This window comes from Martes martes, assembly GCF_963455335.1.
Source record: "Martes martes genome assembly, chromosome: 2".
NCBI lineage: Eukaryota > Metazoa > Chordata > Mammalia > Carnivora > Mustelidae > Martes > Martes martes.
The window spans coordinates 38,421,967-38,446,900 of record NC_137889.1 but is presented as its reverse complement, the minus strand read 5'-3'; the positions used below and the strand labels follow the sequence as shown (position 1 = coordinate 38,446,900).

The 24,934-nt window shown below is 37.5% G+C and overlaps 1 protein-coding gene and 1 pseudogene across 2 annotated transcripts; both read left to right on the top strand.

Moving 5' to 3' along the window:
* Positions 1–3,939: 3,939 nt before the first annotated feature.
* On the top strand, positions 3,940–15,400 carry THAP1 (THAP domain containing 1). Its single transcript, XM_080797545.1, has 3 exons — positions 3,940–4,067; positions 7,413–7,608; positions 11,847–15,400. Exons 1-3 carry the CDS (start codon positions 3,997–3,999, stop codon positions 12,219–12,221), a joined length of 642 nt encoding a protein of 213 aa, XP_080653671.1. The 5' UTR covers positions 3,940–3,996; the 3' UTR covers positions 12,222–15,400.
* A 348-nt stretch (positions 15,401–15,748) lies between these two features.
* Positions 15,749–16,117, top strand: LOC308338243 (large ribosomal subunit protein eL42-like; annotated as a pseudogene). The gene has a single exon. The product of its transcript is annotated as a large ribosomal subunit protein eL42-like (transcript).
* Positions 16,118–24,934: the final 8,817 nt, after the last annotated feature.

The following is a 24,934-nucleotide window of genomic DNA, read 5'->3' as shown; positions in this document are numbered from 1 at the left end:
CTCAAGCCAGAAATTCAAGTACAAATCAACCTTAATATCTTGATTCCTCTCTCTTCCTCATTCTCACATCCATCTGTCAGCACCAAGCCTTGACATTTCTACCCCCAACTACTCTCATATCCTGGTCATTCCATCTCCACTGCCACTACCTTAATCCAAATTACCACCCGGTGTTACTTGCCTGCAGTGGCCTCTTAAATGGTCTGCAACTCACATGCACTGCTGCCTGTCTGATAAACTCTTCAGCTAATAGCCAGAATGATGCTTAAAAATGTCACGTCTCATTGGCTTCCTACTGCATTTAAAATCACCTACTTCAACCTCACTTCATGTCCTTTTTCCCCTGGCTCCCTAGGTCTACACCCCAGCCTCCATTCAGTTCCCAGAAAATACGAAACTCACTACTGCCACAGGGCCTTAGTACACACTCCCTGTATGGAGAATGCTCCTCCTGCCCTCCCCATTTTCATTCTTTTATTACTAGATTTTTTTTCCATTCTTTGGTCCTCAGCAAAATGTTCACGTCTCCGACGACCTAACTACCCAAACTAAAGTAAGTTAGTTAGCCCTCCTCTAATCTCATTAACCCGTATAACATTCTAATGTATTCTGTCATCTCAGCACAATATTATTATTATTATTTTTTAAAGATTTTATTTATTTGACCGAGAGACACACCGCAAGAGAGGGAATACAAGCAGCGGGAGTGGGAGAGGGAGAAGCTTGCTTCCCGCTGAGCAGGGAGCCCAATGCTGGGCTTGATCCCAGGACCCTGGGATCATGACCTGAGCTGAAGGCCGATGGTTAACCAACTGAGCCACCCAGGCACCTAAGCACAATGTGATTTTATTCATTTTTTGGTCTGTCTTCCCTCACTAGGATAAGCTCTGTGAAGAGAGGCACTGTTAATCTTGCTCACCAAGAGCAAGACCTAGCATAATGCCTGCCATCTGCTCAATAAAGGCTAATAAAGAAATGGAAGGGGGAAAAGGGAGAGAAGACAAGATCACTTACTCCTTCATTGTTACCACCCAGGTGTAAGCCGTCATCTCTCACCTGCATTGTCCCAGAAGCCTGCCTACCAGTCAGTCTCCCTGCCTCTAAGATGCCTCTGCTATCTATATTCAACACAGCAGAGTGATTGCTTTAAAACACTGGATCACTACTCTGCTTAAAGCATATTGTCCACCTCAGAGTCAAAGTCAGAAGTCCTTACACTAGCTTACAAGTCCCTGCATGACCTCATCCTGTTTACCCTGGCTTTATATTTGTCATCTTCATCTCCCCGCCCAGCCCGGCTCAGTCTGCTCCAGCCACACAGGCCCCTTTACTGTTCTTTGTATAGGCTAGGGACACTGAGCCTCAGGAGTTTTGCCTTAGCCATTCCCTCTGCCTGCAAGGCTCTTCCCACAGATATCCTCCTAGCTAACTCTTGCCTATTCCAAATCTTAGCTCGAGTCACTTCCTCTATTAGGCATATCCTAACCATCGTATTTAAAATTGCAATCCCCTCATAACCACATAGCTCTTTTCACCTTTTAATATGACATATGGTCGTATGTTCTCTGTCTGCCTTCTCTAACCTCCACTAGAACGTTAGCTCCATGAGGGCAGAATTTTTTTTTAATTTTTAATTAACATATAATGTAGTATTAGCCCCAGGGGTACAGGTGTGTGAATTGCCAGGTTTACACACGTCACAGCACTCACCATAGCACATACCTTCCCCAATGTCCATAACCCCAACACCCTCTCCCTCCCCCCCCAACCCTCAGTTTGTTTTGTGAGATTAAGAGTCTCTTATGGTTTGTCTCCCTCCCTATCCCATCTTGTTTCATTTTTTCCTTCCCTACCCCCCAAACCTCCCACTTTGGTGGGCAGAAATCTTTGTCTTATTCACATGCATCCCAAGCCCCTAGAACCTAGCAAATGTTTAGTAAATATTTAGTAAATATTTGCTGAATCTACTGATGAGTAAAGAATTTCAGTGAACTCTTAGTTAAAATATACTTTTCAGTTCACAGGCAGTTATCACATTCTGATCCTTACTGACAGCAAACCACGGAGGAATTTACTGCCTGTCTATCCCTAGAAATGCTAACAAAATAAATTATTTTAGTATTTGGTAAAGGGATATGGCTCTGAAATTATTTTAGGCACAAGGTTTCTGCGCCCAGTTGATTTAACAGACATTTTCTAGATACTTAATTTATGCCAGACACTGCAAGCTGATGGGGTTACAAGGCTAAGTAAGACAAGTCCTCCTCCTCAACAGGACCTTAGTTCATGAAGTGAGACAAGGACACATATTACAGTATGGCTCAAAATCATTTAGAGAGGTTAAGTGCAAGTTTTCATTGGAGCAATAGAGATGCCCAAGTTGGGCAGCTTAAGAAAAAGAGGATAAGGAAAGCTTGTTTGGAAACATAACCACTGAGGTCACATTGTGAAGTTGGAAAGGCCAGAGAAAGGCATTTTAAGCTAAGGGAAAACAGCCTATTTATGCAAGCCAAGAGAATGCCTGTCCTGTGTAAAATAGAATACTATTAAAGAGTTAAGTTAAAGACAAGTGGGTAGAGATGATGGTGAAAAAGTAGAGGTAGCTGGTCCTCAAGGACTTTATGACTCACCATTGGAAGTCTGTAGCGGAGGAGTAGAGAAGGTAGCTTCTGAATGATGTGAACAGGTGTATGACAACTACTTAATATGGAGGAAAGACTGGAGATGCAAAACTGGAGATGGTCAGGGATTGTTGCGTTCGTCTGAGGGCCTGATCAAGAACAATTAAAAGAGAGATGGAGAGGGGTGGATTTAATAAGTATTTACTTATTCTATACAATTATCCTGGCCATCGAACGCATATGGAGGGTGAGAAATAAAACTAAGGTTTCCGGTTTAAGCAAATGAATAGATAATTCACGGACGATAATCCGAAGGCAGAAAAATTTACATAAGAAATAGAAGATTTAGGAAATCATAGCATTTTATTGAATTCAAGCAGCAGGGTGTTTAGAGTCAGAGGAGGGCGGAGGATGGAACCCTGGGGAAACATCAGGATTTAAGGGGGGTTGGGGGGAGAGTGGATCAGGAAAAGTATAATAGAGCCATGGAGTTTGTCAACAGCCTGCTATCCAGATTTCCAGGCTCCCATCTACACAGAGGGGAGGTGCACGCAACAGGAGGCAGATGGTGGGAAAACAGCCGCAGCAGTTCATGATTTCCAACAGCACGTGCAGAACACTACAGCAATGGGAGCCTTCAGAAGGGACTGGGTGTCTTCTTTCATTGCTAAAATTCTGGCGCCTGAGCTCTCAAAGAGCCTTTGTTATACCTGCAGCGACAGGTAATGGGATGAAAACTGGCGATGTGGGAAAGGGATCCACGAAGTTTCACTGATAAATCATACCCCATCCGTGGCCGCCCTTTTAAATCAATGGAAAGATTACCCAACGACCTCAGCTTTAACACCTGTCCTCCTTCAGGCCACCAGACCCAAAGACCGCGCTGCTCTCCACCCTGAACCGTCCGGGAAAAATTAACACAAGGAAATCACACAGGTTGCTGAGCCTTGCCCTACACTCACGCCCGCTCCCCTCCCCTCGCCTCTCCTCCCAAACACTTCCTTTCTCCCTTCCGGAAGCTCGAGGCCCCACCTACTTCCGCAACGCCCGGCCTTAGCCAATGGCCTGCTTCCCAAGGAACGTTACCTCTGACCTCGGGGCTAATCAGAGACAGTGAGACAAACTCCTCGCGAGAGGTGAGGTTGAAGCTGCCTCCGCCATCTTGGAGATGGGACACGGGCGATGGCTGTGGTCCTTCTGCTAATACAAACAACAAAACGGGTACAATAGGCAACCCTAGTGAGCTTATCATCACTCTAACTGTTGACCAAAGCTACAGAAGAAGCGAGGGCGTCAAAGCCCAGCGCGGCGACATTGATAGCAGCTTCGCCTGCCTGCTGGAGCGGCAGAAGTGAAGTGACTGAAGACCGGAAGGATGGTGCAGTCCTGTTCCGCCTACGGCTGCAAGAACCGATATGATAAGGATAAGCCCGTTTCTTTCCACAAGTAGGTACCCTGCGCGTCTCGCGGGGCTGGCCCCAGCTCGGGCTGGGGGCGCGCGGCCGGTTAGGCTCGGGGGCGGAGCCAGGCGCGTGTCCGCGCGAGACCTAATGGGAGGGGCGGGGCAGGGGCGGAGGCAGGGGCGGGGCACGATCCGGCCCTGCTCACGGTCTCTCCGGCCGCGAGCGGTGGGCGTGCCCGCCTCCGGGTTGGAGCTCGCACTCCACCGCCCGGGGCTGAGCGTTCTCGGCGCGCGTCGCCGCGGTGACCGTTTCTGGCGCTCGAGGGTCGGAACCCGGGCGCGAGGTTCGCCCGTGGCCTCGGGTTGGCGTGTTCGCGACCCAGGAGCGATGTCCGACGACCCCCGCGCGGGTCGTGAGGTTCTCAAAGCCGAGAGGCACCTGGATCTCTCCCGTGGGGTAGTAGAGAAGCCAGGTGGTAACGACGCCTTGGAAGTAAGTTTGAAATCGAGGCAAAGACCTTTAAAATGACGAAGCCACTTTTTGCCATCCTTGCTGTGGATGGGAGACCAGCCTCACAGGAGTTCAACGTGGGTTTCGCGCCAGGATTTCAGGGAGGACTTGCGTACCCCATTTCTAGGAACTAACCCTTAAGGACCTCCAAGTTTTAGAGAAGCTTCTGGTCCGGCCTAGATGAACACCTAGCGTTTTCCGCGCACAGTAGCGATAACATGGACAATTACGACACCGGCTGAAACAGGTGTCCTAAGAGGACTCAGGATGACCTATTACGGGCGCCTGGGGGAAGCCCTTGAAAAAGAACCTGCCCCACGACTTCCAGGCCTGTTTCCTCCACAAAGTGCTGCAGTTAGAGTCCTGGAGTTCTCTTGAAAATGGGAAAAGAAAACTGCAAAATGAAAACAACTTAATGATAATCGGATGTCTGCAAAATGGGACACGACGGCATTTTCATTCAGCCAAATACAGTATTTGCAGATTTTTCTGCATTTCCATTAACTTGTTTTGCAAGAATTCCCGACTGTAAATAGATGATAGCTAAGAAATGAAAACCTATGGTAAATTATAGCAATTATTCATAGGTAAATAATTACCAGGGCAAAAATTAAATATTTCTTCAGTTCTCTTGGTGGGGTCGTTTATGTTTTTTTTTTTTTTTCTATAAAGATTTTATTTCTTTATTCAACAGAGGGAGAGATCACAAGTAGGCAGAGAGGCAGGCAGAGAGAGAGGGGGAAGCAGGCTCCCTCTTGAGCAGAGAGCCCAATGCGGGACTCGATCCCACGACCCTGGGATCATGACCTGAGCTGAAGGCAGAGGCTTTAATCCCCTGAGCCACCCAGGTGCCCTGGGGTCGTTTATGTTTAACAGGGGATGTAGATGCACTTTATGTTTGATTTGGAGGAACCCAATAGAAACGAGTGCCTTACAACATAGATCTTGAGTATTGATTGATGTCCTACCACCACCACCCCCTGCCCTTAAACTTACTTCAGGATCTACTGGTATTACTTCTTTAATTTATTGGAATTTCTTAAAGCTGATGAGTTCCAGTTCTTTGAAAGTGTAGAAATCGAACAGAAGATGGTGACACAGTTACAGTCTGCTCCCCCACAAACCCTGTTTCTAATGATATCTCAGAAAGAATCTAAAAATGTGGAAAACCTTTCACCGGTACTGGAAACCAAGGCTGGCATTCACACATCAGAAATAGTTTCTGCTGGCTGTTAAATGAATCACAGGAAGAGCTGGTCTGCCTCTCATTCTTAGCTATAAAGAACCGTTTTGGGGGGACTAGATGGGAAACATCTTGACAGACCTCCGTAAACAGCCTGAACATTTTGTAGTGCTTGAGACAGAAGGTGCAAGGAGCTGAATTTTACCAGTGATTGCTACCACAGTTTGTATTTCTGGAGGCCATTTCCAGCAGGGATCTTCTAGGGGTACTTTTACCTGTACTAGTTTCTACATGGTGGCCCTGTGGCAGCTGCTGTTCTGGGCAAAGGAAAGAACTGTCCCAAAGATTGGTTAGTTCTTCATGATAGCAGAGTTAGGCTCTAGCGTGCCTTACATGGAAGGGAAACTGGAACAGAGGGTTGAAACATCCTTTGGCTTCTCTCCAGTCTCCCCAGTTCACTGAATAGTTGACCTGGAAAAGTAAAATCACAATAAATTTGAGCCCCCTTATCTGGGCCTGATGGACATATCCCAGTTGATTTTGAGGTAAATTAAGAAAAGTAATATTCTTACACTGGAATTAAAAATAAATTGGAAGACTAAAATAAATAAATAAACATTTTAAAAATTAAAAAATAAATAAGAACTTCCCAAACCTGGGGAGAGACTTGGACATCCCAGTTCATGAAACTAATAGACCACTCCCTTTCAATTCCAGTCTTCTCCAGACATATTATATAAACAAATAAATGAGTGAAATTTTAAATTTATCATTGATTATCATTTGATTAATTCATATTTGTCAGACTGATCCTAAAAGAACTAGAACCTTCTTTCTTCTTTTTTGCAGTATGTAGATATAAACATGCAATTTTGTTTTCATTGGTTAAAAAAAAAAAATGAGTAGAGATTCACCCTTTTGTAAGTATTTGACCTGAAACTCTTAGTGTCTTTGACATAAAAAGTTAAACATTAATAATTGAGATAGAGGAGATACACCACTTACCTTTGTATTTTTAGATGTGTGTGTAATACCAACCTGTATCAGTTAGTGAAAGTTATTTACTGTAATAGAGGAAGACAAGCAATATTACTGCGTATGTCCCTTGACTTCCCATCTCCTTTTCCTACTGCATGCATTTGTCTGCATGGCTGATTTTTAATATGTATATTTTTACATTTCATAAATTTTTAGTCAGCCTGTCCTGTTTAAATAGTATACATCATTGTATCTGACATTCTTATAATTACTCTGTAATCAAAAGTTTCCTATAACAAACACTGCTTTTTATTTTTTTTAAATTTTTATTTAAATTCTAACTAGCTAACATACAGTGCAATATTGGTTTCAGGAGTAAAATTCAGTGATACATCCAACACCCCACAAATACTGCTTTTTAAAAAAAAACAAAAATTCCATGCTGAGAGGCCCAACTTACATCACACAGTAGTGGGTAGTCAGTTTATTTAAAGGATCTTTCAAACAAGTACATTCTTAACTAAGGTGAATAAAGGCACAATCAAAAACTGTCAAAAAAAAAAAAAAAGATAGCAGCTCTAGGGTTTTAATCAGATGTCCCTTAGCTTGTTAACACCAATATAAGATAGTTCTTTCCTAATCAGGAAAGTCTGGATGTGCTTTTTTTTTTTTCCTTTTAAAAGAAGGTCAGAGAACTGAATTATGTCTTCTTCTTAGGTTTCCTCTTACTCGACCCAGTCTTTGCAAAAAATGGGAGGCTGCTGTCCGAAGGAAAAACTTTAAGCCCACCAAGTATAGCAGTATCTGTTCGGAACACTTTACCCCGGACTGCTTTAAGAGGGAGTGCAACAACAAGTTGCTCAAAGAGAATGCTGTGCCCACGATATTTCTCTGTACCGAGCCACATGACAAGGTAACGTGTGTTTTAAAATACTGGGCTTTCTATCTATAAAATTAATGTTTTTATTGTGGAAAATTCAGAGTAGTTTTAATAAATGTTACTGGAAGCCATCACTTGTAGGTAACCACTGTTAACCATGATATACTTTTGAAAAATACAAAGTACAGTTTATTTAAGTTAAACATCTTTACATCAAGAAAGTCAATTTAGCTTTGTAATTTACCTTAAGGTCACTCTCTACCTCTACATGTATGTTGATAAGTTTTGGGTTTTCTTTATCAGGGACTATTCACTTTCAAATATTTCCCCCTCAGTTTTTGTTTTTTTTTTTTTTTAAAGATTTTATTTATTTATTTGACAGAAAGAGAGAGAGCACAAGTAGGCAGAAAGGGGGAAGCAGGCTCCCCGCTGAGCAGAGAGCCTGATGCGGGGCTCGATCCCAGGACCTGAGATCATGTCCTGAGCCGAAGGCAGAGGCTTAACCCACTGAGCCACCCAGGCCCCCCTCCCCCCCAGTTTTAAGTGCTTGGTATTTCATTAAATCTTACCAGTTCTTCTCTTTCTTGCATCCCATTTCTACTTCAGGTGTAAAAGTATAATTAAAATTTAAATTGTTTTCTCATTTTAGAATGTTCCTATTTCAAGGCTTCACAAAAAAAGTCTAGTATTCCTTCTTTTTAATCGAAGTGTAGCTGACACATGATGGTGTTACATTAGTTTCAGGTGTATAACATGCTGATTAGACAAATCTACCTATTATGGCTGTGCTTACCACACTATAGCTACCATCTGTCACCATATAAGGCAATTAGAACACCTCTGACCATATTCTTCTCTATGCTGTACTTTTCATCCTATGTCTTGTTCATTTCATAACTAGAAGCCTGTACCTCCCTCTGCCCATTTTTTCCATCCCCCCACCCCCCATCTTCTCCCCTCAGGCAATCATCACTTTGTTCTCTGTATTTATGGGTCTGTTTCTGCTTTTTTGTTTGTTTTTTCAGTTGTTTTGTTTTTTAGATTTCACTTATAAGTGAAATCACATGGTATTTACTTGTCTTTCTCTGGCTTTCTTCACTTAGCATGATACCCTCTAGGTCCATGCCTATTGTCGCAAAATGGTGAGAGCTCATTATTTTTTATAGCTGAGTAATATTCGTGTGTGTGTGTGTGTGTGTATGTATATATGTATCTATAGATATATATGTATACCCTCTACACACACAAATACACAGAACATCTCTATGCATTCATCTGTTAATGGATGCTTAGGTTGCTTTCATATCTGGGCTATTATAAATAATGCAGTCAACATAGGGGTGCATATATCTTTTCGAATTCGTGTTTTCATTTTCTTTGGGTAAATACCCAGTAGTGGAATTACTGGATCATATGGTAATTCTATTCTTAAGTTTTTGAGAAATATCCATATTGGTTTCCACAGTTGCTGGACCAACTTACATTCTCCCCAACAGTTCAGGAGGGTTCCCTTTTTTCCATAACCCCACCAACATTTGTTATTTCTTGTCTTTTTGATAGTAATCACTCTGACAGATATAAGGTGATAACTCATTGTGGTTTCAATGTTCATTTCCCTGATGATTAGTGATGTTGAGCATCTTTTCATGTTTGTTGGCCATGTGTAGGTCTTTGGGATAATGTCCATGTCCTCTGCCCATTTTTTTTAATGGATTATTTATTTCTTTGGTATAGTGTTGTATAAGTTCTGTATATATTTTGGTAAGTAACTCTTTATCAGATATACTGTTTGCAGATATCTTTTTGCATTGAATAGGTTGCACGTTTTTTATTATTATTTATTTGTCAGAATGGGAGAGAAAGAGAGAAAGCGCAAGCAGGGAGATGGACATGCTGAGAGAGAAGCAGGCTCCCTGCTGAGCAACGAGCCTGACTTGGGACTCAATCCCAGGACCTGGGATCATGACCTGACCCGAAGGCAGACACTTATGTTACTTTTTAATTTTAATTTAATTTTTTAAAAAGATTTATTTATTTTAGAGAGACTGTGCATGGGGGAGGGGCAGAGGGAAAGAGAGTATCTCAAGTAGACTCCCCTGCTGAGCAGAGTCCAACACAGGACTCAGTCTTACAACCCTGAGACCATGACCTGAGCCAAAATCAAGAGTGGAGTGCTTCTCCTACTGGGCCACCCAGGCGCCTCACACTAGTTGCATTTGTTGATGGTTTCCTGCCCTATGCAAAAGCTTTTTATTTTGGTGTAGTCACAGTTGTATATTTTGCTTTTGTTTTCTTTGCCTGAGGAGACACATCTAGAAAAATGTTGCTAAAGCTGATCTCAAAGAAATTACTGCCTGTGTTTTCTTCTAGGATTTTTATGGTTTCAGGTCTCACATTTAAGTCTTTAATCTGTTTTTAACTTAGTTTTATGTATGGCATATAAAAAGTGGTCCAGTTTCATTCTTTTTCATCTAACTGTACTTTCTCCAGCACCACTTATTGTAGAGTCCGTCTTTTCCCTATTATATATTCTTAACTCTTTTGTTGTAGATTAACTAACTGCAAGGGTTTATTTTGGGGCTCTCTGTTCTGTTCCACTGATCTATGTTTCTGTTTTTGTGCCGGCTTTGATTCTGCAGCTTTGTAGTATATCTTGAAAACTGGGATTGTGATATATCCAGATTTATTCTTCTCATGCAAGTGTGCTTTGGTTATTTGGGGTCTCTTGTGGTTCCATACAAATTTTAAGACTATTTTTTTCTAGTTCTTTGAAAAATGCTATTGGTATTTTCATAGGGACTGCACTGAGTCTGTAGATTGCTTTGGCTAGTATGGACATTTTAACAATGTTAATTCTTGGGACACCTGGGTGGCTCAGTCAGTAAAGCGGCTGCCATTGGCTCAGGTCATGAGCCCAGGGTCCTGGAATCGAGTCCCACGTTGGACTCCCTTGGTTGACATGAAGGCTGCTTTGCCTCTGCCTGCCACTCCCCCTGCTTGTGCCCCCTCTCTGTCAAACAAATAGTTTAAATCTCTAAAACAAATAAATAAATAATGTTAATTCTTCCAATCCATGATAATGGTATATATCTTTTCATTTATTTGTGTCATCTTCAATTTGTTTCATCATTGTTCTACAGTTTTCAGAGTTTAGGTCTTACACCTTGGTTAAATTTATTCCTAGGTGTTTCATTCTATTTGGTGCAATTATAAATGGATTTGTTTTCTTAATTTCTTTTACTGCTACTTCATTATTAGTGTATAGAAACACAACTGATTTCCATATATTAATTTTGTATCCTGCAACTTCACTGGATTCACTTACTACCTCTGTAGTTTTTTGTTGGTGTCTTTTGGGTTTTCTATATATAGTATCATATCATCTGCAAATAGTGACAGCTTTACTTCTTCCTTACCAATTTGGATACCTTTTATTTATTTTTCTTTTCTGATTGCTATGGCTAGGACTTCCAGTACTATGTTGAGTGAACGTGGTAAGAGTGCACATCTTGTCTTGTTTCTGATCTTAGAGGAGAGGCTCTCAGTTTTTCATCACTGAGTGTGATGTTAGCTGTGGATTTTTCATACATAACCTTGATTATTTTGAAGTATGTTCCCTCTAAGGCAACTTTGTTGAGACTTTTTGTCATGAATGGATATTGAGTTTTGTCAAATGCTTTTTCTGCATTTACTGAGATGGGTCATATGATTTTATCATTTGTTTTGTTAATGTAGTATTTCACATTGACTTATGAATATTGAACCATCCTTGCATCCCTGGAATAAATCCCACTTGATCATAGTGAATGATCCTTTTACCGTATTGTCAAATATGCTCATATTTATTTTTGCATCTATGTTCAACAGGGATATTGGCCTGTAGTTCTTTGTTGTTGTTGATTTTGATACCAGGGTAATGCTGGCCTTATAGAATGTATTTAGAAGTCCTTTCTCTTCTGTTTTTTGGAGTATTTTGAGGAGAATAGGTATTAACTGTTTAAATATTTGGTAGAATTTACCATCTGGTACTGGACTCTTGTCTTTGGGAGTTTTTTTATTACCTTTTCAATTTCATCACTAATGATGGATCTATTCATATTTTCTATTTCTTCCTGATTTGTTCTTGGAAGATTGTATGTTTCTGGAAATTTAACCATTTCTTCTAGGTTATCCAATTTGTAAAAATGTCATTCTTAAATTCCACAGGTGGATTCTTTTAAACTGTTATTTGTAGTTACTAAACTTGAACATACTCTGCATTGTTGTTGTAGAAGGAAGATCTTCTGGAGCCACAAGAACAGCTTCCCCCACCTCCTTTAACACCTCCCATTTCCCAGGTGGATGCTACTATTGGATTACTAATGCCTCCTCTTCAGACCCCTGATAATCTCTCAGTTTTCTGTGACCACAACTATACTGTGGAAGATACGATGCACCAGAGAAAAAGGATTCATCAGCTAGAACAACAAGTTGAAAAACTCCGAAAGAAGCTCAAGACTGCACAGCAGCGATGCAGAAGACAAGAACGACAGCTTGAAAAATTAAAGGAGGTTGTTCACTTCCAGAAAGAGAAGGACGACATATCAGAGAGAGGTTATGTGATTTTGCCGAATGACTACTTTGAAATAGTTGAAGTGCCAGCATAGAAAAATGATGTTTGTATTGGTTTTTAATGGGGCAACACCACACGCCCTCTTCTAGCCTATAAGGAGTTTCATTTGAAAAAAATAACACTTGAGTACTTGTATAAAAACATTCAGAATATTTTTTTAAAAAAATAAATTAGATATATACTATAAAATTGTAAATTTTTTGTTTGTAATTTCAGGGTTTTTACATTTTAACAAAATATCTTAAAAGTTGTAAACTAACCTCAGAACTCCAATGTAAGTTGGTTTCAAATTGAGGAGTTTTGTTTGGGTATTTATAGAAATGTAAAAATGAAAAGTAAAGTGAATGTGAACAGTATAGCAAGGACAATTTAAGTTTAAAATTTAAAATTAATGCAGGTTATTAAAAGAATGTAGTTACATTGTAAGTCAGAAGTATAGGTCAGATCACGAGATGTAACTTCTCAGAATATATATATTCTTACTCACATATTCTTATTTGTAAAGTCAGAAGATTTGTTTATCTTTCTTAATCACTTGTCAAAGATAAATTGACAAGTCAATGCTTAAAAAAATAAATTGGTTGTCTTCACAGCAGGAACTGAAGAGTCATTCTATACCTAGTCAATATGAGTAAATAAGTATGAAATTTTAAAAGTGGGTCCATCTTTTTTTCCCCACTAATTTTTAAATTAGAAGCATATCTCCAGTGGAAGAGATGTTCTTCAATAAAGTAGGCATTGTTATTAATAAAGTAATAAAAATGGGGCCTGATCCATAGTATGCCTTTTTCTTTCATTATCTCCAACATTAAGGAGCTTTTAGTTCCCAACTGTTGTTAGATATAACAATCTGTATCCAAATCTCTAACAAAAGTATTGTGTCAGCAGAGTTTGATTTGTACCATAATATGACCAATTGATTTTGCTCACATCTTCACGTAAAAAAGGATTTCTTCACTTTTAACACAAGTTAGAAATTATATCCCGTTTACTTAAATGAGTGATTTGTATTCCAGAGCAATCTAATATGTACTGCTTATGTTACTGAATGTTGAAATTTAAACACTGAAGTTTCTGTTCAAACTATGAGTTGTATTCTGACTTTGTGAGAAGTTTTAGTTACACATTTGAAATGAAAATATGTTCTGAGTAAACAAATGCTGCCTTAGGAATTATTTACTTAGATTTAGAATAATTGTTCCAATTTACAATTATTTTATATTTCAAAGAATGCTGAGATAGTTGAAGAGTAACAGACCTTTTAAGGCAGTATTAAAAATATGAAACAATGACATTCAAAAGTGTCTTTCGTAGCTATGGTTTTCAATGTAACTTACTGCTATGATGCCAGTGGATAATACCTTGATTTTTTATGAACCAGTATTTCAAAAATAGACAGTTATAATCAAAAGATTACTTGAAGTTGTATGTTCTGATAACATATAGAACTAACTTTATGGAATCAGAGGATGTTTCCTAGTTATTCAAGGATCTCATCCGTGTTTTGGAAACCCACAAAGTAGTTTGGTTTTATATTTCATCTGTCCAGCAATTCCTGGAGGATATGAGTAAACATCTTGCAAAGCATATATCTTATTGTTGTCTACATGAAAGGAAATGTATGTGTATGTGTGTTTGTGTCCCCAAAACCAAGAATCCAACACTGAATTGTAAAAGTGGCAATCCTAATTACTTAGCATCTTAACATTATGATTTAACCTGGAGTTTCTTTTCGTAACAAACATAAATCTCTGGAGAGAACTGAACAAGCAGCATGTATGCCAGCTGTTTGCATTTAAATAAATTATCATAGTTTAGCATAGGGAGTTTGAGGCATAGCTGGTTATTTCTGAATGCAAGATGTAACATTTGGTGAATGTTTTAAAAATTCATTTTGTCTACTGTACTGTTTATTATATTGCCAAGTAAAGGAAATAAGTCCTATTCAAGCATGATGAAACTCAGTCTGAAACAAATGGACACAGTCTCAATCTGGAACAAATGGGGGGCAGACTCCTGCAAACTGCAGCATATTCTGAAAGATGACATTTATTTTAAGCAAATACAGTAACATACTAAAATTTCCATTTACGTGTGATGATGTAATCTGGCAATAATGGCGAGAAGAAATAACTTTCTTGATAAAACTGTTAGGAAAACTTTAAAACCATAGAATTTTAGAATTAGAAGGGACTTAAAATGACTGAACACTAGCCTAACTTCCAAACCCTGCAGAAATCTGTTTGTAAAATATCCGTGACAAGTGGTCATCTGTTCTCTGTTTACTGTTTACATTTAAGCAGTTGTTCTTCTCAGATTCTTTAAAATGGGTTTCTGGATTAGAATGGAATTAGTTGCCATTCTTTTTATACTTGATTATAGTGAAAAAATATATATGCTGCATAGTTTGAACCATCAAATTCTGAGTTGAAGTTTTAAAATTTTGTAAAATAATTTAAATGTTTAGTAACTGTATATCTGTTATGTGAACTAAAAATAATTGTCATTGCAGTAAAGAAACAGTGCCGTTTTAAAATTATTGCAAAACTTTTTACCTGGAAGTCCAAGTACATGAGATCTTTTTTTTTTTCTCTTAACTATAATTTGTGTAATTCCTTTGTTAGAAGTGTAACAGAAATGGTGAAAACAAATGAAAGTTTCACTTGATATGGATTTTTTGGTTCAATTAATATTCTCTGATCATCTCTTGCTATTAAAAATATTATGCACACATACTCAACACCTATGGCTTTTGTAAAGTCAGTAGTAAGCAATGTTAAACAAGATACTTAAAAGGCCATATGATCTGTAAAAAGAAAACTCCCATTTATGTTCCAGAATTTTTAAAAGACAGCCATCCATGAATAGCATTTAAAAGAAAAAGAGGATTTATAAACCTGCTTGATTATTACTCTTCCTGATATTAGCAACCATGTGAATTGGATAACCAATGAATGAAGAGCATTGCTCTTGTGATGGTAACTGGTGTTTCTGGGCATTATGATTTTATATTGTGTATTAAAATACAACCCTCAATGTGAAAGAAAAATACCAAAAAGCAAACAGTGATTTACAAACAAGCGAAAAACAGTTATAATTATTGTACTTAAAATAATGGAAAAGTTTGCTCTTACAATTCCATGTCTTGATATCTTTTTTACCTTGGATGTGTTTTATTCTACTGAGATTTTTTTCTGAATGATAAATTTTTTTAAACTCAAAAAATCTATTGAGAATTTTTATTCTTTTCTAAATTCATAGTATTTGGGGTTTTGAGATCTTCAAAATTTCATTTTTAAAATATCCTAAGGGATATAAATATACATCCTTTGTTTTAAAGTATTTTTGGTGAGGCAAACTGTACAATATTAGCAACAAATAGATGACTTCTGGAATGGCAACATGTTCACCCTAACTACGATGATTGGTCAAAAAAAGTTTTTTCAAACAACAATTTAGGTCTCTGCAAATTGTCTTAAGGTCTTACAGCAAATGAAGAAACATTCAAGAAAATCTAAATCTCTAAAAGAACATTAAGAGCCTGGCTTTTTTTTTTTCCCCATGCAGATAGCGCTCTCGCAAACATAGTGAACATTCCTAAAACCCACTGGACTTTCTGCAAGAAGTGTGGCAAACACCAACCCCACAAAGTGACACAGTATAAGAAAGGCAAAGATTCTCTTTATGTCCAGGGAAAGTGGCATTATGACAGGAAGCAGAGGGGCTATGGTGGGCAGACTAAGCCGATTTTCTGGAAAGAGGCTAAAACTACAAAGAAGATTGTGCTGAGGCTTGAATTTATTGACCCCAATTGCAGACCTAAGAATGCTGTCTCTTAAGAGATGCAAGCATTTTGAACTGGGAGGAGATAAGAGAAAGGGCCAACTGATCCAGTTCTATCCATATTTTATTATATTAGGAAGACAATAAAATCTTGAGGTGATGTTCACTTCAGAAACACACACACATTAACAGCCTGATGGCATTTACACCACGACTTATTCTTGCCTTAAACCATCACCACTGCCACCACCCCACACACAGCTCAGTGCTACAGAAACCATTCTGAGTGGATATGTCCAAGAAGACATATACTCTCCTCCCCACTCAAGTCCTGTGGTATCTCCCAATGAGGGGAGGCAGCCAGTATTTCTCATACCCCTAGGCTTGTGTTACAAAGGCTGTTCTGCAGGTAAGTGCAGCCAAAACGTCAGGACTCCCTCCACCCAGCTCCCACTCAGGGTGGAGGCTTTACCCCAGGTGCAGCAGGCCAAGAGTACCAGGACTCTGATCACCCTCTTCCTAGATGCTCATAAGGTGAAGTTTCCATGCCAGGAGAGGCAAGCTAAGAAGACCAGAAGCTACCATCCCAATTGAGTTCTGATCATAAAGTAGGCATATTAACCCTAGAGAAACTGATCTGTAACACCCCTTGCTACAGAGGAGTGATAGATCCCCCCTCCAGGGGAGAGGAAGCCATAAGAACAGAGAACACCGAAGCTTTCCCCAAAGGAACTGGTTTTAGCTGGAAGAGTATGGGGAAGTTCAGAACTAAGGGAACTCTCAAGGACAAGGGAAAATTTCATGGTAAAAAATGAAAAGGGAGCTGGTAGTTCCACCAGAGAACACATTTGGTTATTTTTAGGCTAGGTAATTTGCCAGAGAGAACAGAGAAAAAGGTAAAAAGAGCCTTTCTTAAGGCTCTTTTGAGGGTCATAACAAGCCTCAAAGACTAACTTCAAAAATTTCTCCAAAAAGGCCCAGATCTAATTGGATCAGACTACAGAGCAATTTAAGCACTAGGACATCATCAAAGCAAAGAGTAATCCATTGCCATGGAGCTAATATCTGAGTTTGACACCAGCAAAGGCAGATAGGTTAACAAAGAAATCAGGAAAACAGAGAAAGGCCTTTTAGAAGCTCTGTCACCCCAGGTGACTATGTGCATGCCCAAGGCTGCACCTTCTAAGAAACGAAATCAGAGACTTCATTCGTCGTGAAGGAGAAACTAACTTCACTAAATTAGTCAAGGAATTAAAAAAAAAAAAACCAAAAACACAACAAGCCTGGAAGAAGGATGGGTGGGTCACTAGAATTGGTGTCCAAAGATTGTACTATATATAACCTAAAATGCCCAGTTTTTAACAAAAAGTTACAAGATATGCAAAGAAATAGGATAATTTAACTCATATAAGAAGGGTGGAGGGAGGAGGCAACAGAAACTGAGAAGGGCTAGATGTCAGAATTAACAAAGACTTAAAAGCAATTATTATAAATAAGCTAAATAAATGTTAGTTCCAACGAACTAATGGAAACCATGCTTAAAGGGAGAAATGAAAATATCTCATCAAAAATAAAAAAAGGAGGTACAAATTTTACAAAGGATACGAAATTTTACAAAGAATATTCTGGAGGTATAAAGCACAATAATTAAAACGAAAAATTCACTACAGAAGTTCAACAGTTACTTGAACTTGCAGAAGAAATATCAGCAAACTTGAAGATAGATCACACAATTTGAAAAACACAGAACAAAGAAGGAAGAAGATGAATAGATTCAGAGAAACAAAATACCTTTAAACATGTGAATATAGGCATAATGGAAGTACCAGAAGAAAGGAGGGTGAAATAGAAATGATGGGGAGAGGGAGAGAGGAACAGAAAAATATTTGGAGAGGGGTGCCTGACTGACTCTTGATCTTAGAGTTATAAGTTCAAACCCCACCTTTGGTGTAGAGATTACTAAAAAAATAAACTTAAAAAAATTTGAAGAAATAATGGGTGAAAATCCCACACATTTGATGAAAAACACTATCAAGACACCCAACAAATACTAAGATAAACAGAGATCTACACCCAGATGCATCATAGTAAAAAATGATCAAAATCAAATAGAAAAATAACATTATATGCAAGGGAACCCTAATAAGATTAATAACTGATTTCTTACCAGAAAAAAATGAAGACCAGGAGGCAGTGGAATGACATTCAAAGTGCTGAAAGAAAAACCTGTTAACTGGGATGCCTGAGTCTCAGTCGGTTAAGTGTCTGCCTTTGGCTCAGGTCATGATCTCAGGTCCTGGGACCGAGTCCCACATCAGTCTCTCTACTAAGTGGGAAGCCTGCTTCTCCCTTTCCCTCTGCCTGCCATTTTCCCTTGCTTGTGCTCTCTCTATCTCTGTCAAATAAATAAATAAAATATAAAAAAAAAAACCCCAACCATTAACCAATAATACTATATGTTGTAAAACCATTAAAAAATGAGGGTGAAGGTTTTTGGGGAGATGGTGCAGTAGGAAACACCAGGAATCTGTCTCCCCACTTAGGCAACAATGGCCCTGATGTAATCTATCTATTGAAATGGGCTTGCAACTTCTAGAAGAAGGCTTTGATGGTACACTGTGGTTAATATCAGTCAATTTCAACTATAAGCTCAGTGACAAGCACCCATTTGCCACCTGCAGCCCCATGGCAGGCAGTGGAGGAGTGGTAGGAGAAGCGTATATGCAGGTGGTGGGAGCTATGGTGACCAATACAGATCCTGTCCTCCAAATATGAAAGATCTGTGTTCTAAAAGATGACTGCTATTTTGATCATAAAGGTGAAGACAGAGGTGCTGTGTGCCTTCTCTTCCCTAATCCGTTTTTTCTTTCTTCTCTTTTGGAAAGCAGGCAAGACTAGGACTAGAGCATTCAAACCATCCATACCTACAGGGAAATTAGAAAGTCATTGTGCATACCCAGGGAATAATGAAATCTTGGAGAAGCCCTGAGAAGATGTTAAGTTTACACTTTATGCTGACACTTGGAAGATTCTTAGTAGATAGCCTAAAACAATAAGAAACAAAATAAAACCCAGCAAACCCTAGGGAGGGGAGAGAATCAGATTTCTAGTTACCACATCATTAGATTCAAATGTCCGATTTTCAACAAAAGAATCATAAGGCACACTTAAAAAGGAAAAAGGAAAAAATAAGGAAAAAAGGAAAAAATAAATCCAAAGGAACTATCCCTTAGGAAGATCAGTTGGAAGACCTACTAGACAAATTTAATATTAAAACAACTTTTACAAAGATGCTCAAGAACTAAAGGAATACATGGAGAAAGTCAAGAGAATGATGTATGAACAAAATGATAGTATCAATAGCGATAGAAAACCTGAAAAGGAATTAAAAAGAAATTCCAGGAATCCCTGGGGCTGAATTGGTTAAGCCTCTGACTCTTGATCTTAGCTCAAGTCTTGATCTCAGGATCATGAGTTTAAGCCTAATGTTGGGTTCAAGATGGAGCCTGCTTTAAAAAAAAAGAGAGAGAGAGAGAGAGAGAGAGAGAGAGAGAAATTCTCGAGCTGAAAAGTACAATAACAGAAATGAGAATTTTTTAAAAAGATTTTGTTTACTTATTTGACAGACAGAGATCACAAGTAGGCAAAGAAGCAGGTGGAGGGGGAAGGCTCCCCGCTGAGAAGAGAGCCCGATGTGGGGCTCGATCCCAGGACCCTGGGATCATGACCTGAGCTGAATGCAGAGGCTTTAACCCACTGAGCCACCCAGGCACCTCCAGAAATGAGAATTTCACTAGAAGGGTTAAAAGGCAGATTTGATCAGACAAAAGAGTCAGCAAACATGAAACTAGAACAACTGAAATAGGTGAATCTGACCAAGAGAAAAAAAAGATTACAGAAAAGTGAACAGAACCTAAGAGACTTGTGGGACACAAATTAGTAGATCAATATACGCATTGTGGGAGTCCCAGAAAGAGAAAAGAAAGAGAAGGGTCAGAGAGAATATTTGAGGAATCAGTGGTTGAAAATACCCCAAGTTTGATGAAAGTCATGAATATAAATATCCAAGAAAGTGAACAAACTCCTAATAGGACAAACTCAAAAAGACTCATACTAAGACACATTATCATCAAACTGTCAAGCAACAAAGAGAATACTGAAAGCAACAAAAGAGAAGTGACTCATCACCTAGAAGGAATCCTCAGTACATTATCAACAGACTTCTCATGTGAAGCTTTAGTGGTCAGAAGGTCAGAAGGCCATGATATATTCAAAGTGCTAAAAACAAAAACAAAACACCTGTAAACCAAGAATCCTATATCTGCCAAATTATCTTTCAAAGTGAGAGAGAAATTATGACATTCCCAGATAAACAAAAGCTGAAGGAATTCGTTACAGCTAGTGTGGCCTGCAGGAAATGCTAAAGGGAGCTCTGCAGGTTGAAAGAAAAGGAAACACCAACTTGAAGCAATATGAAGAAATAAAGATCTCAGTAAAGGTAAAAACAAGGGCTACTGCTCTTGTAACAATGGGTTGTAACTCCACCTTTCATTTTCTACATAATTGCCTAAACATTAAAAAAACAGTTATTAGTTTAAAAGGTGCTATTATGGTGACTTTCATTTGTAATACCACATTTTGTTTTCTACATAACTTGAAGGACTAATACATTAACAAAAAATTACTAGTTTATGTTTTTGGACACACAGTGTAATTTTGTGGCATCAGTAACTGAAAGCAGAAAAGGAGCAAATAAAGCAGAAAAGGAGCAAAGTTTTTGTATGTCACTGAATTTAAAATAGTATAAATTCAAATTATAGTGTTATAACTTTAGGTTGTAAAATGTAATCCCCATGGTAACCACAAAGAAAATAGTTATAGAATATACACAGAAAGAAAGAGAAGGGAATTTAAATGTTTTGCTATAAAAAGAAATCAATTAAGCACAAAAGACAGTAGTACAGGAAGTAAACCAAAAAAAAGCTATAAACCATATTGAAATTAAGTAGCTAAATGACAGAAGTCCCTCCTTATCAGTAATTACTTAAATGTAAATGGAATAACTCTAATCAAAAGACAGAGGTTGGCAGAATGGATTAAGGAAAAAATGAAAAATGATCTCACTATATGATGTCTCTAAGAGACTCACTTTAGATACAAAGACACAAATAGATTATACATGAAAGGATGGGGAAAAGATTCTCAATGCAAACAGTAACCAAAAGAAGGCAGGGATGGCTATCAGACAAAATAGGCTTTAGATTAAAAAAAGTTTACAAGACAAAAAAGGATATTTTGTCTTAATAAAAGGTTCAATACAATAATAAGACATAACAATTATAAACACTCATTTACCTAATAACAGACCACAAAAATATATAAAGAAAAATTTGGCACAATTGAAGGGAGAAATAGTTCTACAAAAATGAAGATAAAGTAAAAAGATTCTCAGATAAAAAAACTGAATCTGTTGCTAGCCAACCCACCTTAAAATAAACACTAGAGGAAGCTTTTCAGACTGAAAGCAAGTGGCACTCAATAGTAACTTGAATAAAAAAAAAAAGATTGCCAATAAAGGTAATTGTGTAATTATAAAAGACAGTATAACTGTTATACTGACAGTTATACTGTCTTTTATAATTACACAATTTTTTTTACTCTTAACTAACTTAAAAAGCAATTACATAAATCTATGTGTATAATTGTTAGCCTATAACATAGAGAAATGTAATCTATTTTACAGTAACAAGAGTGTGGGGAAAAAAGCTGTATTGAAGTAAGGAAATAACACCAGATGGTAATTTGAATCTGTAAGAAGACATGTCAAGAAACAAAAATGATAAATAAAAGGTTAATAAACTATAAATATATACTGGCTCTCCTTTTTTTCCCTCAGCTTTTTTTTTTGAAGATATAAATATATATATACATTGTAGTAATTACAAAAATGTATTATTGGGTTTATGACATATATAAATGAAACATGTATAATAATTATAATAGACAAATGGGAGGAGAGGTAATAGAGGTACATAGAAGTAATGCTTCTATAACTCCCTGGAATTAAGTTGGTACAGCTCTGAAGTAAATTATTATAAATTAAGATAAATATGGTAAGCCCTATAGCAACCACTAAGAAAATAACTCCAAAATGTAGGAGGAAGAATCATTAAAGGAATTAAAATTTTAAACTAGAAATGTTCACTTCATGCAAAATAAAGCAATAAAGGAGGAATAGAGGAAAAAGACATGAGCAATATAGAAAACAAAAATCAAAACACCAGATATAAATCCAGCTACATCAATAATAGCATTTAATGTGAATAGATTAAACAATCCAATCACAAAGCAAAGATTGTCAAACCGGATAAGAAAAGTAAGCTCCAACCATATGTTGTCTACAAGAAACACAGTTTACCTTAAAGATAAAAATAGGCTGAAAGTAAAAAGATGGAAATGACATATGAGACAAACAGTAACCACAACAGAGCTGCAGTGTCTATGTTAATATCAGACAAAACAGACTTTAAAGGGAAAAAAATTACTAGATGTAGAAGGATATTTGGTAATGATAAAAGGCCAATCCCTCAGAAAGAGAACTATTATAAACACATATGCACCTAACAACAGAGCCCTAACACATGAAGTGAAAAATGAAAGAAATTGAGAGAGAGACAATGCAACAATAATAGCTGAAGACTTTGATACTCCATCTTCAATAATCAGAAAAATTAAGTAGCTAATTGACAAGAATATGGAAGATTTTAACAACACTATAAATAAATTAAACCTAACAGACCTCCATAAAACACTGCACCCAAACACTGCAGAGTATATACTCTCTTCAAATCACACAGAACAGATGCTGGGTCGTAAAAAAAAAACCAAAGTCTCAATAAGTTTTGAAGTATTGAAATCATACAATGTATATTCTCTGACCATGATGGAATTAAATTAGAAATCAATAACAGAAAGAAATTTGATAAGTAGAAAGAAATTTAAGAATGTAAAAATTAGGGGTGCCTGGGTGGCTCAGTGGGTTGAACCTCTGCCTTCGGCTCAGGTCATGGTCTCAGCATCCTGGGATCGAGCCCTGCATCAGGCTCTCTGCTCAGCAGGGAGCCTGCTTCCTCCCTCTCTCTCTGCCTACTTGTGATCTCTCTGTTTGTCAAATAAATAAATAAAATCTTAAAAAAAAAAAAGAATGTAAAAATTACAAAACACATCCTTATGCAACCAGTGGAACAAAGGAGAAATCACAAGAGAAATTTTAAAATACTTTGTGATAGATAAAAATAAACACAAAGCACCAATACTTATGGAATGTGGCCCAAGCCTTGCTTAGAGGGAAATTTATAACCTATATTTAAAAAAAGAAGCAAGATTGCAATTCAATAACCTAATCTTCCTCCTAAAGACATTGGAAAAAGAACAAGCTAAACCTAAAGTATGCAGGAGGAAGAAAATAATAAATATTAAGGTAGAAATTAATAAAATAAAGAATAGAAAAATGATAGAGAAAGTCAAAGAAACTAAAAATTCAATGTATGGGAAAATCAACCAAAGGAACAAACTTTAGCTAGACTAACCAACAATAAGTAAATGCCAATATGAAAGACTTCTTAAAGGCATTGCACAGAAATGGAAACACATCTGACTGATAAATACAAAATATTTTGTATTTTGTCTGATATATACAAAAATGTTTAATCCCAGAGTGGTTGGGTTATGGACATTGGGGTGGGTATGTGCTATGATGAGTGCTGTGAAATGCGTAAGCCTGTATATGTTAATAAAAATAATTTTTAAAATGTTTAATCCCATCAATAATTAGAGAAATTAAAATAGAGACCATAATGAAATATATAATTTCATACTCGTTTGATAGTTAAGAATTCAGAAGTGAAAAAGCAAAAATAAACTTAAATCTGTTAGGGACACCTGGGCGGCTCAGTTGGTTAAGCATCTACCTTCAGCTCAGGTCATGATCCCAGGGTCCTGGGATGGAGTCCCACATTGGGCTCCTTGCTCAGTGGGAAGCCTGCTTCTCCCTCTGTCAGCTGTTCCCTCTACTTGTGCTCTCTCTCTCTGACAAATAAATAAATAAAATCTTAAAAAAAATGAAATAAAAAATAAAACAAATCTGTTAAATGAATGAATATATTAACTGAACAGCAATCTGAATCATGTCTCATAAGAAACAAAAATACAGAATTTATTCATTCAAATTTCATTCAATTATTATTATATTTTAACATAGCATTTTAATCATAATGTATACATGTAGCTCATGAATGGACAAACATAAAATAAAGCATACTGAGGCAACACAGCTTCCATTCTATTCTTAAGATCAACTTTGATGCTCAGCAATTGAAATGTCATATATTGTTTTCAAATATCTTTCTCAGTTTTTAGCCAACTAAACAACCCAGGCACCCCACAATCTTCTCTACTTTTAACAAATTAACATAAAATCATTTGCTTATTGTATAGTTCCCACACAAGGCCAAAAATTAAATGTATTACTGAAAAAAAGTCTGATAATACCAAGTATCAGAGATAATGTAGAATTTTTACATATTGCTAGTAAGATTGTATACCGGTACGCCCATTTTGGGAAACAATTTAGCATATAAACTAATGCATCCCTTGTATTTATATATCCAAGAGAAATTCTTACACATATGCACCAGAGACATGTGCCAGAATGTTCATAGAAATACTGTTAGAAAAAAAAGAAAAAAGGAAGTAATTGACTCCATGTTGATAGGAGAATTGATGAATTATGGTTTGGTCACACAATAGAATATTATATAACAGTGAAAATGAATGAATTAGAGTTCATGAAAAAATGTGGGTGACTCAGAATAAAATAATGTGTGATAAAATCAAGTCTTAGAACACAATGTATAGTTTTGTACCCTATTCTAAAGTACAAACAATGATATTAAGTAATATATT